We start from the raw sequence: 17,968 nt of genomic DNA, 5'->3' as shown, positions 1-17,968 counted from the left end.
CAAGCAGTGTAGGTGGGGAGTGTTTCCACAAAGTCTTTCCAGAGGGGCCAGCCTGAAATGTGGGTGTCAGGGACAGACGCGGAAGGAGATTTTTACAACAAAGTTCTAAAGCTTGGGGATTTATCAGATTGTAGGCGTTTTTTTTACTTTTTTTGCGTTCATATTTTACTGTTTGTTGCATTTTTGTTGCGTTTCGCTTGATTATAAAATATGTGGATAGAGAGGGAGTGTGACGTTCATATGTTGTCAATATTCAGTGTTTCATTGTTCATAGTTAATATTGTAAATCCCCCATTCTTTATTTTCATGTACATTCTGGGAGTCTCATTCAGTAAAATTTGTAATATTCCATTCCGTTTTTTAAGGCGATATGTCATTACGTTTTTAGCATTGAATCAGACATTATTGTGAGGTTTTGTATTAGCATACTTGCTAACCTTGAGACCTCCGAATTCAGGAGATAGGGGGACGAGGTTTGGCGGTAGCAGGGGTGTATATTGTAGCGTCCTGTATGTGTTAGTGCTGCAAGGGGTTCTGGGTATTTGTTCTGTTGTGTTTATCTTGTGTTACGGTGCGGATGTTCTCCCGAAATGTGTTTGTCATTCTTGTTTGGTGTGGGTTCACAGCGTGGCGCATATTTGTGACAGTGTTAAAGTTATTTATACGGCCACCCTCAGTGTGACCTGTATGGCTGTTTACCAAGTATGCCTTGCATTCACTTATGAGTGTCTGTAAAAGCTGCATATATTATGTGATTAGGCCGACAAACTGTTTGTATGGAGGAAAAGCGGACGTGATGACAGGTTATAGAGGACGCTAAAGGCAGGGCCTTTCAGGCACGCCCCCAATGATGTTGTCTGGGTGGAAATCGGGAGAAATTCAGGAGAATGGTTGCCCCGGGAGATTTTCGGGAGGGGCACTGAAATTCAGGAGTCTGCCTGGAAAATCGGGAGGGTTCGCAAGTATGTATATTAATGTTCTTAAAAATCAGATATACCGGCCCCCAGACACATTTTTTCTTTAAAAGTCGAAATAATTGTCCAAGCCTGTTCTCAAAGCTCACTTACCTCCCAGATGAAGAGCAATCATTTGTTAAAATTGATGCCGCAGCTTGTAAGACGGCCACAAACACCTCCATGACACCAGGGTGATTTGCAGACACTTTATTACACAAATAACATCGTTACTAAAATAGTACCTTTGCAGCAAAACCAGTGTTTCACGACAAATATCAGTCCACGCGTTAATGCAACATTTCTATTCCTATGGCATGCTCTTTTGTACATGTTTCATTCCCGTGACAAATTAAGCGAATGACACAAATGTTTTTGGTGACGGTCTGAAAAGCATGGATGGAATATGAGACCGGGAAATGAAAGAGTGAAGACTTTGGAAACCACCTTCTTTTCCACGTATATTGAACTTCATACCTGTGCTTTGGGTTTTAGTAACTATTTAAAGATTCTTAGATATTTCTGATAGTTTTATTACATTTTCCATTCAGTCTTAATGAATCGCACATGGTACAGGTATGTCTCTCAATGTACATATTACCGCATTTTTCGGAGTATAATTCGCTCCGGAGTAAAAGTCGCACCTGCCGAAAATGCATAATAAAGAAGGAAAAAAACATATATAAGTCGCACTGGAGTATAAGTCGCATTTTTGGGGGAAATTTATTTGATAAAACCCAGCACCAGGAATAGACATTGGAAAGGCAATTTAAAATAAATAAAGAATAGTGAACAACAGGCTGAATAAGTGTACGTTATATGAGGCATAAATAACCAACTGAGAAGGTGTCTGGTATGTTAACGTAACATATTATGGTAAGAGTCATTCAAATAACTGTAACACATAGAACATGCTATACATTTACCAAACAATCTGTCACTCCTAATCGAAAAATCCCATGAAATCTTATACGTCTAGTCTCTTACGTGAATGAGCTAAATAATATTATTTGATATTTTACGGTAATGTGTTAATAATTTCACACATAAGTCGCTCCCGAGTATAAGTCGCACCAAACTATGAAAAAAGCTGCGACTTATAGTCCGAAAAATACGGTATTTTGTTGTTATAAAAACAACATCTGTATTAATTGTATAATATCCAAGATCACTTCAGAAATATAGCTTTGTCTTTATGTATGTAAAACCAAAGCAGTATTAAAGCAGAGGACACATTGTATTCCTCAATACACTGGCTGAGACTTGGCAGTTCAATTAATTACATTTTAACATTTACATTTCCCTATACCAAAATATGACTTATATGCAGTTTTCCACAGAGGGTGAAGAAAAAAAAAATTCAGTAAAGTACGAGCAATGTTAGCAGCAATTTTCCCTCAGACTACAATTTTAATGGCAAATGATGAAAAAAGGCAAACAAAAAAACTATACAAAGGCACATAATAGCAATTTTCGTGTGAATATGAGTAACATGAGCGATACATGGACCAAAGATGAATGCAGAAGTGATACCATCGTGTGTGTAATTTTGCTACATGGAAGAATGCACTTACATTAGGGCTGTCCAAAATATTCATCCATCCTTCACAATATCCCTGAAATTCTGAGTCCAAATCTCAATAAAACACTTTTGACTTAAGTGTAAAATAAAATGTAACAAGAAATCAAGGAGGCAACTAAGCAGAAAAAACAGTTGGATGAAAAAAAAATATATATATTGAGCTGAGAGGCTCCCTAAATGATATCTTGTCCAATTAAGATAAAACTGCTTGGGCATTACGACCATAAAATATGCTTATATTAAACCCATCAAAATTGCCCTTCAAGTGTTGGATAAGAATTTTTACCACCTATGAATTGAGAAATTGAAAATGACAAAAAAATAAATAAAAAATCTTAAATCAACAAAGGGAATGCGTCCGTAAAAAATAATGTTTATAATATTTTTTTCAAACATTCATCTTTTTCAACTTGAGAGATAAGGTCATATTAATAAGACCATGGGCAAATGAATCCACGGTTTAAATAAATTGACTTAATAACAGCATTTTATATACAGTAGAGTTGATTGTTAAATATACCAACAATAAGATTGGCAGCTAACACAACAGTAACACAATGAGAAATGACTTACACCCTGGCAACGGAAGCAGACAGCTGCTGATTGGCTCCATTAGGAGGATCGAGGCAGCGGTGGCACAGCGGAGTATTCCTCGTTCTCTGACTCGCTGCTCTCCTGCTCGTTCCGCTCCTGGTCGCTTTCTTCCGTGCTCAGCTGGTCAAAGCGCTGACGACTGTAACCCTTGTGGGAGGCGAAGAAGTTTCCCAGGTTCAGGCTGCCAACTGCTTTGCCTGAGTGGAGGCGCAAAGAAGAGTACGCTGACCAAATGTTTAATCAAAAATAAATAATATAATAAAGTAGGTGCTTGGTGATATGGACGAAAAAGTATATCTCAATATATTTTTTACTTAAACTCTATATTCAATATATATCTCGAGATATTTTCTGGTGAAAGTATATATACAGTGGGGCAGAAAAGTATTTAGTCAGCCACCAATTGTGCAAGTTCTCCCACTTAAAATGACGACAGAGGTCTGTAATTTTCATCATAGGTACACTTCAACTGGGAGAGACAGAATGTGAAAAAAAAATCCAGAAATTCACATTGTAGGAATTTTAAAGAATTTATTTGTAAATTATGGTGGAAAAGAAGTATTTGGTCAACCATTCAAAGCTCTCACTGATGGAAGGAGGTTTTGGCTCAAAATCTCACGATACATGGCTCCATTCATTCTTTCCTTAACACGGATCAATCGTCCTGTCCCCTTAGCAGAAAAACAGCCCCAAAGCATGATGTTTCCACCCCTATGCTTCACAGTAGGTGTGGTGTTCATGGGATGCAACTCAGTATTCTTCTTCCTCCAAACACGAGTTGAGTTTATACCAAAAAGTTCTATTTTGGTTTCATCTGACCACATGACATTCTCCCAATCCTCTTCTGTATCATCCATGTATCCAAAGGTACTAAAAGGAATGTTTTATCCAGACGGATACATTTGGCCAAATGTGGTCATAGTAGACGCATTGCGGGTTTCCTGGACGTCGTCTACATCAGTGGTCCCCAACCTTTTTGTATCCGCGGACCGGTCAACGCTTAATCATTTGTCTTTTTTTTTTTTCTTCTTCTTTGTCATGAAAAAGGGACGTTTTTGTAATGAAAAAGGGAGTTTTTTTGTGGTTGGTGCACTAATTGTAAGTGTATATTGTGTTTTTTATGTTGATTTACTAAAAAAAAATTCCTCTGCGGCCCGATACCTGGGCCGTGGCCCGATTGGTACCGGGCCGCAGAGGAATTTTTTATAAAAAATAAAATAAAAAAAAACACTGGTCTACATCACTTAAACAAAAATCAACAAAAACAGCATCAAAGAATGTTCTTTGGGAGACTTTGTGAGAGATGACGGTGATGGCTACTTTGCAACAAAAGAGAATCCAGATCCTCATATTTTTGCAAAACTTCATGATGTAAAAAAATTATAGATCTGCCTTAGCATTTTGGTAGTTTGTGACAGCCTGCTAAAAACTAGCATGCTAACTGTTGGCTTGTTAGCATTTTTGAAATAGAATTGACCTACATTGTAAGATCACTCTAGAGCCACTTTTGTGAGGCTTGTGTGGCATTGTGATGCCGGATTGGTTCTTCCAGGGATGCGTCGAAGCGATGAACACAACAAGGTACGATATAAATTGATTTATTAAAGTAATAAAAAACTAGGAACAAAAACACAGGAGCTAAGGAAAAAGGCAAACAAAAGACGCTAGCGTGAAAGCTAGGATAAACCACAAGGAAAATAAAACTGGCACGTAGGCACAAAAGAGAACACAAAACAACTAGCGTGAAAGCTAGGAATAAAATAAACGTAGCGTGAGAGCTAGCGATAGAGAGCATGAACAAACAAGACATCACTGTTGCACGAGGGCAAATTAGAATCTGAGGAAGACTGAACAGAAAAGGCTGGCTTATAAAGGAGGGTGATTAGCTGAAGCAGGTGTGTTGGACCGAGTGTAGCAGGTGAACTAATCAGTAACCATAGTGATGGACAAAACAGGAAATAAACGGGTCAGACGGAGAATGAAACATCCATCCATCCATCCATCCATTTTCTACCGCTTATTCCCTTTCTGGGTCGCGGGGGGCGCTGGCGCCTATCTCAGCTACAATCGGGCGGAAGGCGGGGTACACCCTGGACAAGTCGCCACCTCATCGCAGGGCCAACACAGATAGACAGACAACATTCACACTCACATTCACACACTAGGGCCAATTTAGTGTTGCCAATCAACCTATCCCCAGGTGCATGTCTTTGGAAGTGGGAGGAAGCCGGAGTACCCGGAGGGAACCCACGCATTCACGGGGAGAACATGCAAACTCCACACAGAAAGATCCCGAGCCTGGATTTGAACCCAGGACTGCAGGAACTTCGTATTGTGAGGCAGACGCACTAACCCCTCTGCCACCGTGAAGCCCAGAGAATGAAACAAAGATGGAAAAATAAACAACATGTGAAGATCCAAGTCACGGATCGCAACAACTTTAGCCTTTTACTTGTGCCTGCATTGCTCACCTGCATGGCTAAATGGTTGTGTGAGTGTGTCTGATATAAAAAGTATAATTTGGGCAACATTGTATAGGACAGGGTTCAATTGTGGGAAAAAAAAAAAAGGAGTGGCTTGTCGTCTGGAAATTACGGTAAGCATTTTATACCATGCATGTATTGCAAGTCCAGTTGAACAGTCCAAAATGCTTCACATCCTTATGCAAGCGGTGATAAATTCCCTCAAAAGGCCTAGACAACATAAATAAAATATTTTTAAATATATTACCTCTGATTTTTTCGAAGATCCCTCCAGCAGCGCTGGGTTCCATCTTCATGTCCTCATGTCGGTCTGCAAGCGGACAAGAGTCAACATATTTGAAATGAAGAAAAGCCCTCATACAGAAGATTGTATTGTCTTCTAGTGAGGTGTCTCCATGCTCTATATAATATGTATAAGTATTAACATACATACAGTGGGGCAAAAAAGTATTTAGTCAGCCAACGATTGTGCAAGTTCTCCCACTTAAAATGATGACAGAGGTCTGTAATTTTCATCATAGGTACACTTCAACTGTGAGAGACAGAATGTGAAAAAAAATCCAGGAATTCACATTGTAGGAATTTCAAATAATTTATTTGTAAATTATGGTGGAAAATAGGTATTTGGTCAACCATTCAAAGCTCTCACTGATGGAAGGAGGTTTGGCTCAAAATCTCACGATACATGGCCCCATTCATTCTTTCCTTAACACGGATCAATCGTCCTGTCCCCTTAGCAGAAAAACTGCCCCAAAGCATGATGTTCCCACCCCCATGCTTCACAGTAGGTGTGGTGTTCTTGGTAAGCAACCCAGTATTCTTCTTCCTCCAAACACGACAAGTTGAGTTTATACCAAAAAGTTCTATTTTGGTTTCATCTGACCACATGACATTCTCCCAATCCTCTGCTGTATCATCCATGTATCTATTTTGGTATGAACTCAACTTGTCGTGTTTGGAGGAAGAAGAATACTGAGTTGCATCCCAAGAACACCACACCTACTGTGAAGCATGGGGGTGGAAACATCATGCTTTGGGGCTGTTTTTCTGCTAAGGGGACAGGACGATTGATCCGTGTTAAGGAAAGAATGAATGGGGCCATGTATCGTGAGATTTTGAGCCAAAACCTCCTTCCATCAGTGAGAGCTTTGAATGGTTGACCAAATACTTATTTTCCACCATAATTTACAAATAAATTCTTTAAAATTCCTACAATGTGAATTCCTGGATTTTTTTTTTCACATTCTGTCTCTCACAGTTGAAGTGTACCTATGATGAAAATTACAGACCTCTGTCATCATTTTAAGTGGGAGAACTTGCACAATCGGTGGCTGACTAAATACTTTTTTGCCCCACTGTATACTTACAGTATGTACACTGTATACAAATCTGTAATATTGTAAATATGTGTGGAATGTTGTCATATATCGGCAGTAGTAATAAATACATAATGATGAAATATATTGGTAGTAGTTTGGTAGTTTATTACTTAAAATCAACTAAATAAAACTTTTAATATAATTAAACTTATCTTTGATCAAAAACGTCACTGTGTTGTATGATTTTTGTCCATATAGATTTGTACATTTTGAAAATAAATGTTATTTACAACGGGGGTTAAAGTGCAACTGTATACAGTGGAACCCCGATTTTAACGCCTCTATTTGCGACCTTTTCGGTTTACATCGTGTCAAATATCCCTCAGTGGGGAGATCATGTCTCGGCGTACAAACATTCATTCATTCATTTGTAGCAGCTTGCGGCCATCGGATTATAAATCGCAGTCTTTTTCATAGTTTGGCTGGGGGTGCGATTTATACTCTGGGGCGATTTATGTGTAAAATTATTAACACATTACCATAATATATGAAATATTATTCATCTCATTCACGTAAGAGACTAGGTGTATATCAGCAATCGTCACACACACACACACGTCAACCAATAAAAAATCAGGCTTTAGTGACAACCGAAACCATCCTGTCTGGATTCAGAAAGGCTGGAACAATTAGAACTGCAACTGACGATGACTCTGATATAAGCAACGTACCGATAGGAGAGGAAGCTGCGCATTGTCTACCTTTGGAATTGGCAGAGTTGTTTAGAAGCGACACCGAGGAAGAAGAATTCATTGGATTTAGCGATTAGGAGTGACAGATTGTTTGATAAACGTATAGCATGTTCTATGTGTTATAGTTATTTGAATGACTCTTACCATAATATGTTACGTTAACATACCAGGCACCTTCTCAGTTGGTTATTTATGCGTCATATAACGTACACTTATTCAGCCTGTTGTTTACTATTCTTTATTTATTTTAGGCCCTATTGCCTTTGAACGCATAATTTCTAAACTACCGTATTTCCTTGAATTGCCGCCGGGGCGCTAATTAATTCAAACCTCTTCTCACTCCTGTGCTTACAAGAGGCATGCGGTAAAAGTAAGCATGCGCTTATTATTTTAAAACCTCTTCTCACTCCGGCACTTACCAAAGGTATGCAGTAAAAATTTGAGTGTGATGTAAGCTTGGACCTTAAATTCTACTGAATAGCGCTTATTAATATTCCCTTTATGCGATTTCAAATTACTGGTATTGAAATCAGCCTTCTCCATTTTGAAAATGATGACAGGGGAAGTGTCACTCGTGACGTCACGAGTTTGACCAGGCGGTAATACTAAGCATGCGCTAATTATTTTGGGAAGCGTGTTTGACCCAGCAGTAATTCAAGGCAGGCGCATACTATATGCCCTGCGGCAATTCAAGGAAATACGGTAATTACAAACTATTCAAACTTTTGACTTTTTCCAAATGTAAACATTATTCAACACGTTTAATGACCTTAAAACGCATACATTTTAATGGGAAAAATAATTTTGGAACTATGTGATGTATGAAAACATGTGTCTTGTCTTACTGTTCTTTCTCCAGCAGAAAAAGACTCCGATGGCGCTGACCAGCATAAGAGGAACAAGTAGGAGTACAGTGATAACCACAGGTTGGAGACCTTGCTCTTTGTTTGTCTTCGAAACAATCTTTGTCTTCTCATCATTCGGTGGCTGAAGGCGTTGAGCTGTTTTTGGCTTCTGTTGGACTGTTGCTGTTTTTGACACATTCAGCTCTGGCTTCACTTTGGTTTGGATATAGGTCTCAATTTCTACACAGAAATAAATGCAATTAGTGACAAGGTATGTATTTCCAATTAATTGAATTTCAGATGGGAAAAAAAGCAACATGCAGTAAAGTAACAATTAGGGGTGTGGGAAAAAATCGATTCGAATATGTTGTGCGATTCAGAATCGATTCTCATTTTAAAAAAAATAGATTTATTTATTTTCATCAATCCAACAAACCACAACAGAGCAATACCATAACAATGCAATCCAATTCCAAAACCAAATCTGACCCAGCAACACACAGAACTGCAATAAACAGAGCAATTGAGAAGACACAAACACGACATAGAACAAATCAAAAGTAGTGAAACAAAAATGAATATTATCAACAACAGTATCAATATTAGTTATAATTTCAGCATAGCAGTGATTAAAAATCCCTCAGAGACAACAACAACAAAAATAGAACATCAGTATATGCGATATGTACAATTATGATAGTAAAAGTGAAATTTAGTGAAGTAAAACCTTTATACACCCAATTGTTTCAAATCCAAAGATACATATATGTAATGATAACTTGAATTACAAAAGAAAGCAGATAAATGGAGGGGAAGAAAGAGAAGCACACTGTATTAACCTTGTAGATTGTTATAGTAACAATAGGTTAAGCTTTGTCAGTGTGCCGTGCTATACAGTTTCCCCTAGGGCAGTGGTTCTCAACCTTTTTTCAGTGATGTACCCCCTGTGAACATTTTTTTAATTCAAGTACCCCACAATCAGAGCAAAGCATTTTTGGTTGAAAAAAAGAGATAAAGAAGTAAAATACAGCACTATGTCATCAGTTTCTGATTTATTAAATTGTATAACAGTGCAAAATATTGCTCATTTGTAGTGGTCTTTCTTGAACTATTTGGAAAAAGATATAAAAATAACTAAAACCTTGTTGAAAAATAAACAAGTAATTCACTTATAAATCAAGATTTCTACACCTAGAATTAATCATCAACTTAAAGTGCCCCCTTTGGGGATTGTAATAGAGATCCATCTGGATTCATCAACTTCATTCTAAACATTTCTTTACAAAAAAGAAATCTTCAACATCAATATTTATGGAACATGTCCACAAAAAATCTAGCTGTCAACACTGAATATTGCATTGTTGCATTTCCTTTCACAGTTTATGAGCTTACATTCATATTTTGTTGAAGTGTTATTCAATAAATATATTTATAAAGGATTTTTGAGTTGTTTCTATTTTTAGAATATTTAAAACAAATCTCATGTACCCCTTGGCATACCTTCAAGTACCCCCATTTGAGAACCACAGCCCTAGGGGTTCAAACTTATATGTTTGATGAAACGGGATTATATGAATGAGTGAACTTGTACATGAACAGTATGTGTAGAGACTTAGACTTAGACTTCCTTTTATTGTCATTCAAATTTGAACTCTGCAGTACAAATAAGGATGAAATGTTGTTGCATTAGCTCATGGTAGTACAGGATAAAGGAGCAATAAGGTGCAGATATAAATAGATTACTGTACGGATAAATATATTGCACTTTTGCATATGCATCCACGTTTATGGATGTATGTTATATTGATATATGTTTATGTATGTTTGTACAGTAAATGTGTGTGTGGATGTATGTACCTTAAGTGTGTAGGTATGTATTGTATTAATGTAATGTATGTGGGAGCCTATGTACCTAAAATTATAAATTATATTTCTGAATAGACAATATGTCTGATATTTTCATTTTTGACAGTCCATATATGTTGACAAGTTTACATAAGACTGCAGTGCGATCGCCTTCTTTCTCACAGCCATTTCTGCCATTCAGTTTGCACGTACTTTCCAGATGTGCTAAATAAAGACACAAAATAACCTTCACAGTTGAGTTTTATTCTTGATACATCAAACTGCGTTTGCAGAGTAATTATATTTGCAGCTTCACCTCCAAGTATTATTATAGCCGTTCTGAAGATTATCATCTATAATGAATATTCATGAAGAAAGAAAAACACTGAATTGATTGCTCTCCTTATTCTCATGCAAACCTCTGTCCACACCTTTAGTAAATAAGCTGTGCGTGTGCTATCAAATTTGCAAGTGTTTTAGTACACACAATCCTTTAGTACATCAGACCCATAGTGAAACCTGCATATTTGAATAACACTAAAGTTACACATTTCGAAATGTAAATTAAACTCTCTAGAAGAGTATGCTTTGAAGATGCACAAAACTATAGAAATCCAACCTTTCATGCAGCTTAAAGAAACTTCAAGTTTTTTTTTTGTTTTTTTAGTTTCTAATGCAAAGAGAGTACCAGTGATAGTAATAAGTAGTTATCCAGTTTTTAACAGTACATGTGTTTTAAATTAGATTACATAACCTCGCTTCTGTACTGAACCAAATTAACTTCCTATCTTTCACCGGACCCATGCTCTCTGACTCAACGTGCCTCATATCTTACTTAAAAATACGGTGTTGTACAGCCTTTGTTGTCAAGGCTTAGCAAAAGTCCCAAGTAGAAAGCCAGAAGACCCCAGAACATGGACCCCGACTTAAACAAGTTGAAAAACTTATTCGGGTGTTACCATTTAGTTGTGAATTGTACTGAATATGTACTATACTGTGCAATCTATTAATAAACGTCAAAATCAATCTTTCCTGTTGTTAAAGTGTCCTTGTTGAAAACTAAAGCTGTAAACGTAGGAAGACAAGTAGATAAAATGAAATATAGTGTCCCGACTTTGTTTAGTACAGATGGGGAACGGTGTTTGGACTAACGCGTTACAAAAACACCATTATTTTCGGCGGTAACTAGAAGTCTAATGCGTTATTTTTTATATTCAGTAACTCAGTTACCGGTACTAATGATGCGTTATTGCGTTATTGTACGTTATTTTTTTATATAGTATCGGCTAGAAACCGAGAAGATCTGAGTGTGTTTTATAGCTGCAGTGTCGTCCTAATTCTTCCTGTCTCACAAGAGGCGCGCTGTGTTTGGTGTGTGTGTGTGTGTGTGTGTGTGTGTGTGTGTGTGTGTGTGTGTGTGTGTGTGTGTGTGTGTGTGTGTGTGTGTGTGTGCGTGTGTGTGTGTGTGTGGGGCGGGGGACAACCATAAGCAAGCAAGTGGGGCGGGGGGGCGTGTCTGTGTTTACTAACAAGACATCATTGCGGAGCCGAAGTCAAGTTTCTTAACATGGAGATATTCTCACTACTTTTCTTTTGTTAAGCACAAAGAAAAGAACATTTTAGTTAAATATAAGTCGTGTCTTGGATCAAAGATCCTATGTACTGCCCAAAACAGCAATTCAAATCAGCTACAAAAGCAACATGCTTCGACGAAGCTAGTAAAGAGAGACACAGACTCTGATGCCACTTTACCTTCAACTCCACTACCATTTAAGGATTTTAAAGAGGGACTGCTAGCCAGGACAATATTGATAGAGCCATTGCAGCGTATGTGGTAGAAGACATGCAGGCTATTTCTACAGTGGAGTCACCCGCTTTCAGGAAGCTAATTAGCAAGATATCGGGCATCAAACAGCAAATGGCATGGAGAACATGTTCCAAGTACCTGGACACATTGGACAGTGAGTACATAAAAATGGAAAGCAAGCTAAAGAAGACACTCCAAACTCTTCCTCTGCTCATCATTCAGCACTGAAGGTACACACACTCTATCAATTCTCTTATATACTCTTTCATTCTAGACTTCTAGAGTGTTTGATTATCACATCACTCTAAACGTATAGACTATAAAGTTCACAAATATAAAGAGGGATACTAGTGGGCCTGGCCAATCTTTCCTTTTCTCTTAACTAAAAGTGGGGAAATGCGGAGTGTTCTGGGCTTCAGTACAGTGTTGATCTCCTGAAGACATGATTTTATTTCACAATTCCTTGACAGAAAAAAACGCCTGGTTAGGCGTGTGTGTATGTGTGCGGTATTTAGTGACGTGACGTATAATCATGTCGCGTGTTCCTTCCTTGGGTGAAGCCAGGTTTACAGCTATGTTGTGACATATTGTTATTATGTGGTTTGTTACTTATGTATGGTATGTTGCATCTATTTAAAATAGTTTTGTCATTTTGTTCTGGCCCCCAAAAAATTGGCCCTTTGAAACATATCTTTGTCTTTGTGTGTTGTATGTAGACCACATTGCTTAGCAGAGTTCGGTGATGCAAATGCATGTCAAATTGATCAACAGATTGTATTATCCTCCAGTGCAATAACAGCACTGAATTGAAGGCTAAAAGGGCATTAATGGGAGCCTTAAATTTTTTTTTAAAGAAATAAGTAACTAAATAGTTGCTTTTCACAGTAACGCATTACTTTTTGGAGTAAGTAACTGAGTTACTTTTGAAATAAAGTAACAAGTAACTGTAACTAATTAATGGTTTTCAATAACTAACCCAATACTGATGGGGAATGGGTCTTGAAATGTTAGTTCTGCACCTTAGAATCAGAATTTGCACCGTTCAATTTGTCACTGTTGTACTTTCCTAAAAAGAAAAGTAGAGTACTACATATAAATGTATTGCATTGTACTTTGGTTCTGTATGTCCTACATTGACAAAAATGTTTGCCAACATTTTTCCCAGTTTCTGTACACTGGTTTTATTATCTTACAGCCAAATATTGTGTGTAACAAACCAGTATGTTTGCCTGCTTATTGTTTTACAGGTTGAAGTGCTTGCGTTGGTGACTGTGAGCCTTTGTTATTGCGTATGAATGTAAAATAATCCGCCATTGGGCCATGTAAAATTGCAAATTCCAGCACTTTGATAAAGGTTAGAAACACTACGAAATAAAGGTAGGTTCCTCTTCCCCTCTCATCTCAGTCTTCAATAAAGGTAAAAGTGATGTTAAATCTTCATTTATACATTGCATTCCTCATTTATATGTATTTTACATTGTTTTCTGCATGTAAAACTATAATTATTTCCGATAACATTTGTTGTTTTTGTGTTCATATGTTTGTCATTTTAATTTAAATTATTTCTATATATGCATTTTTTCAGTTTTTCGTATGATTTGGTTTTCACAAAGGATTACTTATAATAACTGAGCTACCACCGTATTTATGGCGTATTGTTACACGTCTAGTAGTGTTATCAGAAGTAACAGATTTATGATGGTGTGAATTTCTTAGAATTCCTACGGGGAAGTACATGTACAATTCAGAGGTGGCTTTTCAAAACAGAATTAAGAGACAAAACTCACCTTCAAGAACTTCAATTCCAGCTTTCTTTACTGAACGATGTGCCTCTGTAATAGGATTACAAAAGCAATTCAGACAACGTAGAAGGATAGAGAATGTGTAATCTTACAAGAAAAGGGTTCTGAATTGAGAATAAAAAATGTCAAAACGGAACTCACTCTCAGCGGTGAATTTGAAGACTGTGTTACTGCCTGCGTCTCCCACGAAGATGCTGCCATTTTTGGTTACAGCAATATCATGCGGCATTTTAAAATCCTGAAAACAGATTCACCATCAGCTGTGTACATGCAGTAGTATTTAATTTTTTACCTTGAATAACATTATGCGAACTGTAAAGATTTACTGTATATTACCATTGTCATGTTATTAGACTATTTACTTCTGTTTGACTTGGAATGTGGTCTGGAATTTTTTCAAATAATAAAAAAAAATGGTTGGAAGATGCAGTTAATAGCATTCAAAGTCTTCCAAAACAACTTCAAAACCCTCCACTAATGTTGAACGTTGTGTATACACACTGCAAGTCTTTATATAATTTAGTAACAGACACTTTCATAACAATATGTAATATGTTCAATATTTACCGTATTTTGCTCATTTGAATCATTGCCAGAACCAATTCTTTGGCGCATTTATTTCCGTTTCCGTGAGTGTTCTAATCATGGCAGACTTGGTAACAAACAACAAAGATACATTTTTTTGAACTAATGACAATTAACAACCTTATCTTTTTGAATTTAAATTAATGGAGGATGCACTACTGCTTCTGAAAGCCAGTACGAAGGAAGAGTGAATGCCTTCTCTAAGTTTAGTGGTAAAATTGATTGCTCCCATTAGCTGCATTGCTGGCCACCAAAAATGAGCTGATTTGGATGTGTTAGAACGTGAAAAAACTAAAACCTTTTGTCTCTCATAAGGATTGTGAACGATAGGAAAAATTCCCCCAAAAAGTGTAGTTCCCCTTTAAGTGTTCTTTTTTTACACGCTTGAATTAATGCATATTTATCTTAAAGGCATATTTTCCCTTCCAGACTGTGGATACGCTCACCCGTGTAAGTCAGGGAAAAGTTCTTAAGTCGTAATTGAAGGTAGATTTCATCACTAATGAGGCAGACTTTGCCATGAAACCGTTTCTTTTGGCTGGATGATCATCATAGAACATTAAGTTTTAGTAACACTGTCATGAAAACTATAACTCTTTATAATTGAAAATGCTCAATCAATCCAAGCGCTCTGTAGATTAAACTTTGTTTTAACCACCTAAATGTTATGTGTGATGTTAAAGTTCTGTTAAATACAACTGTGTGTGAAAACGTGGCACATCAGATGATCTTAGACAACTTTTCTTGTGAGATTTCGTGTGAGCCAAAATCGTTGCATGCATTGAAAGTGTGTTTGTAATAATATTGGTTTAGATTTATAGAGCCCTTTTCTAGACACTCAAATGGTTTTACAGTGAGAACTGAGAAATTAACAATTGTAGCAAAGTAGTGATTTTGTGTGTTTTACTGATTCGATTATTTATGTGTGCTGTGGCTAGGACAGGGTTCACTGGTATAATATCCTTAGTGCAACCCAGTGTTGCACAGTTTAGACTGTGTTTGTTATTTCTTTGTTGTTATTATTATTGATATTTCTCTCTGGCACTCATCGAGGGCGGACACTCCCCTTTCCTCTCCCATATCTCTCCTGCTTGCTTCTTTGTCTTGTTTTGTCTTAACTTTCTTTTTGCCACTTTTTGCACTGCTCTCCAAATCTAAACATTGGAACTATTTAACTGGCCTCAACAAAACTGACAAGATCTTGGGTTTGGAGAAACCTGTTTGTTGTGACGGAGCGGTTGTTACTGGACACACAACGGACTCTTGGGAGAAGAAGGAGTGTGCATGCCTGGCGACCCTTTCTGTCGAGGACATGAAGATATCCACCTATTCGGAATTATGATAACAGGGCATCTGCTGATTGGAGTAAGCTTTGCTCGGGTTTATCGACAAATTGGAAGTTGCTGGCAGTCTTCAAAGTACCCCAATGCTGCCACAAATGAATGGAAGATGCGGGAAGAACTGTGGACACTTGTGATTTGGATGACATCGGACTGTCTGCCCTGCAGGGAATTTTGAGGACAGGTCATAGACAATTTAGACTGAAAAGCAAATTTTATTTTCACTCGCATACCAAATATTCTAACTTGGATTGTTTCCCTGGCTTCGAGACTCTCCTGAAGGACAGTGCGGCGAAGACACAACAAACTCCCTTCTTGTCTCTCATGGACACACACCTGTTGTTGTTGACTTTGGACTGACTAGCGACTGCACGACACCAAAGCCGCGGAACAGAGACACGGGGCAGGCTTACACACACACATGCATCCACAAAAAAATATACGCCACACACACATATACCCTACCCCCAATCCAATGCCCTTGACGCGAAACCCTTCGGGGTGATGGAGGGCTAGGCAGCCTGCCACAGTGGCCTCCGCTCACTCCCCTCTGTTGCTAGATATCTCAAGATGCATGTTGTTATATGTTTGTGCTTTGCTGTGGAGGTTTTTTTCCCACTCCAGACTGGGTCCCTTTGGGAGCCCAAATTAGATTGTATTTTTTTACTCATCCTTTCCCAGCGTTTACCTTTTTCCCATCTTTTACGGGGCGCCTTGTGGTGACCCGTCAGCGTTCTTGTTCTGTAACCCTGTACACTATTTGTTTGTCTGATCTTGAGCGGGTTTGTGCTGAAAACAAAGTTTCGTTGTACTTGTAAAATGACCATAAAGACCTACCTACCTACCTCATTTTCCTCTGTTTATAATCACTTCTTGTCCTGCTACTTTTGTTTTGTCAGTATTTGCTGTTTGGTCTCCGTTAAAGAACCTATACATTCTGTTCCTTGCCCTGCCAGCAAGCCTGTTCGTCATCTACTTGAATGTGGCTCATGGTTGTAGTAATCAATTATAGGTACCTCTTTCTGAAAAGAAGTAACTGCGTTATTTCAAACGCTTTATACCGAAAACTAAAATGGAAACATTGTGTATGTGATTGTGTATACAGTAATATAACATTTGTAAGACATACACAGTTATTTGTAAATAGCGTATTTCCTTGAATTGCCGCAGGGCATATAATATGCGCCTGCCTTGAATTACTGCCGGGCCAAACTCGCTTCCCAAAATAATTAGCGCATGCTTAGTATTACCGCCTGGTCAAACTCGTGACGTCAAGAGTGACAATTCCCCTGTCATCATTTTCAAAATGGAGGAAGCTGATTTCAATACCGGTAATTTGAAATTGCATAAAGGGAAGAAGATTAAGAGCTATTCAGTAGGATTTAAGGTCCAAGCTTAAATCATACTCAAATTTTTACTGCATACCTTTGGTAAGTGCCGGAGTGAGAAGAGGTTTTAAAATAATTAGCGCATGCTTACTTTTACCGCATGCCTTTGGTAAGCGCAGGAGTGAGAAGAGGTTTTAAATTAATTAGCGCCCCGGCGGCAATTCAAGGAAATACGGTATATGAAAGTTTCTTTACCCCTTTCTTTGGGACGAAGGTATCCACAATATCCTTGGTTGAGTAGTTTATTGCAAAACCACTAAGAGGAGTGGACTGTCCATACGTAGACAGCCCATTCACCGCAAAGATAAGGCCATCTTCACCTACACACAGACACACACACAAACACACATACAGACAAAAAGGATGTTCAACAAACATAATAAATAATACAAAGGTAAAACTCTTTTTAGTAGCAGTGTTATTTCCAGGAAAATTCTCATTGGGGAGATACCGTAGTTCTTTCAAATTGTCCTCAGTTGACAAGCTGTCACCACATAATTCAAATATACAATCAGCGCAACGTGAGACTGGGGGACAGAGGGGGAAGGGGAATAGTGGGGAGATTCATTCCCTGCGGTCCACGTACAAGTCCCACCAATGTACAAATTTGATGTGCATTGAAATAGAGAGCCTTTTAAAGTATATATGTTTTTTACAGTAAAATCAGAATTGT

General features: G+C 37.9%; 1 protein-coding gene across 3 annotated transcripts in view; it reads right to left on the bottom strand.

Annotated features, from left to right (window-relative positions):
* Positions 1 to 1,148: 1,148 nt before the first annotated feature.
* pam (peptidylglycine alpha-amidating monooxygenase) overlaps positions 1,149 to 17,968 on the bottom strand; it is a 77,599-nt gene continuing 60,779 nt past the window's right edge. For all 3 annotated transcript variants that reach the window (XM_061876821.1, XM_061876823.1, XM_061876822.1), the window contains 6 exons: positions 17,491 to 17,615; positions 14,124 to 14,220; positions 13,968 to 14,012; positions 8,529 to 8,768; positions 5,860 to 5,922; positions 1,149 to 3,326 (listed from right to left, as the gene is read on the bottom strand). In XM_061876821.1, the coding sequence (XP_061732805.1) occupies positions 3,148 to 3,326; positions 5,860 to 5,922; positions 8,529 to 8,768; positions 13,968 to 14,012; positions 14,124 to 14,220; positions 17,491 to 17,615 (749 nt within the window). In that variant the 3' untranslated portion in view covers positions 1,149 to 3,147. The remainder of the gene's footprint in view (positions 3,327 to 5,859; positions 5,923 to 8,528; positions 8,769 to 13,967; positions 14,013 to 14,123; positions 14,221 to 17,490; positions 17,616 to 17,968) is intronic.

The sequence above is a fragment of the Nerophis ophidion genome, linkage group LG17, assembly GCF_033978795.1.
Source record: "Nerophis ophidion isolate RoL-2023_Sa linkage group LG17, RoL_Noph_v1.0, whole genome shotgun sequence".
NCBI lineage: Eukaryota > Metazoa > Chordata > Actinopteri > Syngnathiformes > Syngnathidae > Nerophis > Nerophis ophidion.
Note: the sequence above shows the minus strand (reverse complement) of the source record. Positions and strands in the feature narration are given on the sequence as shown.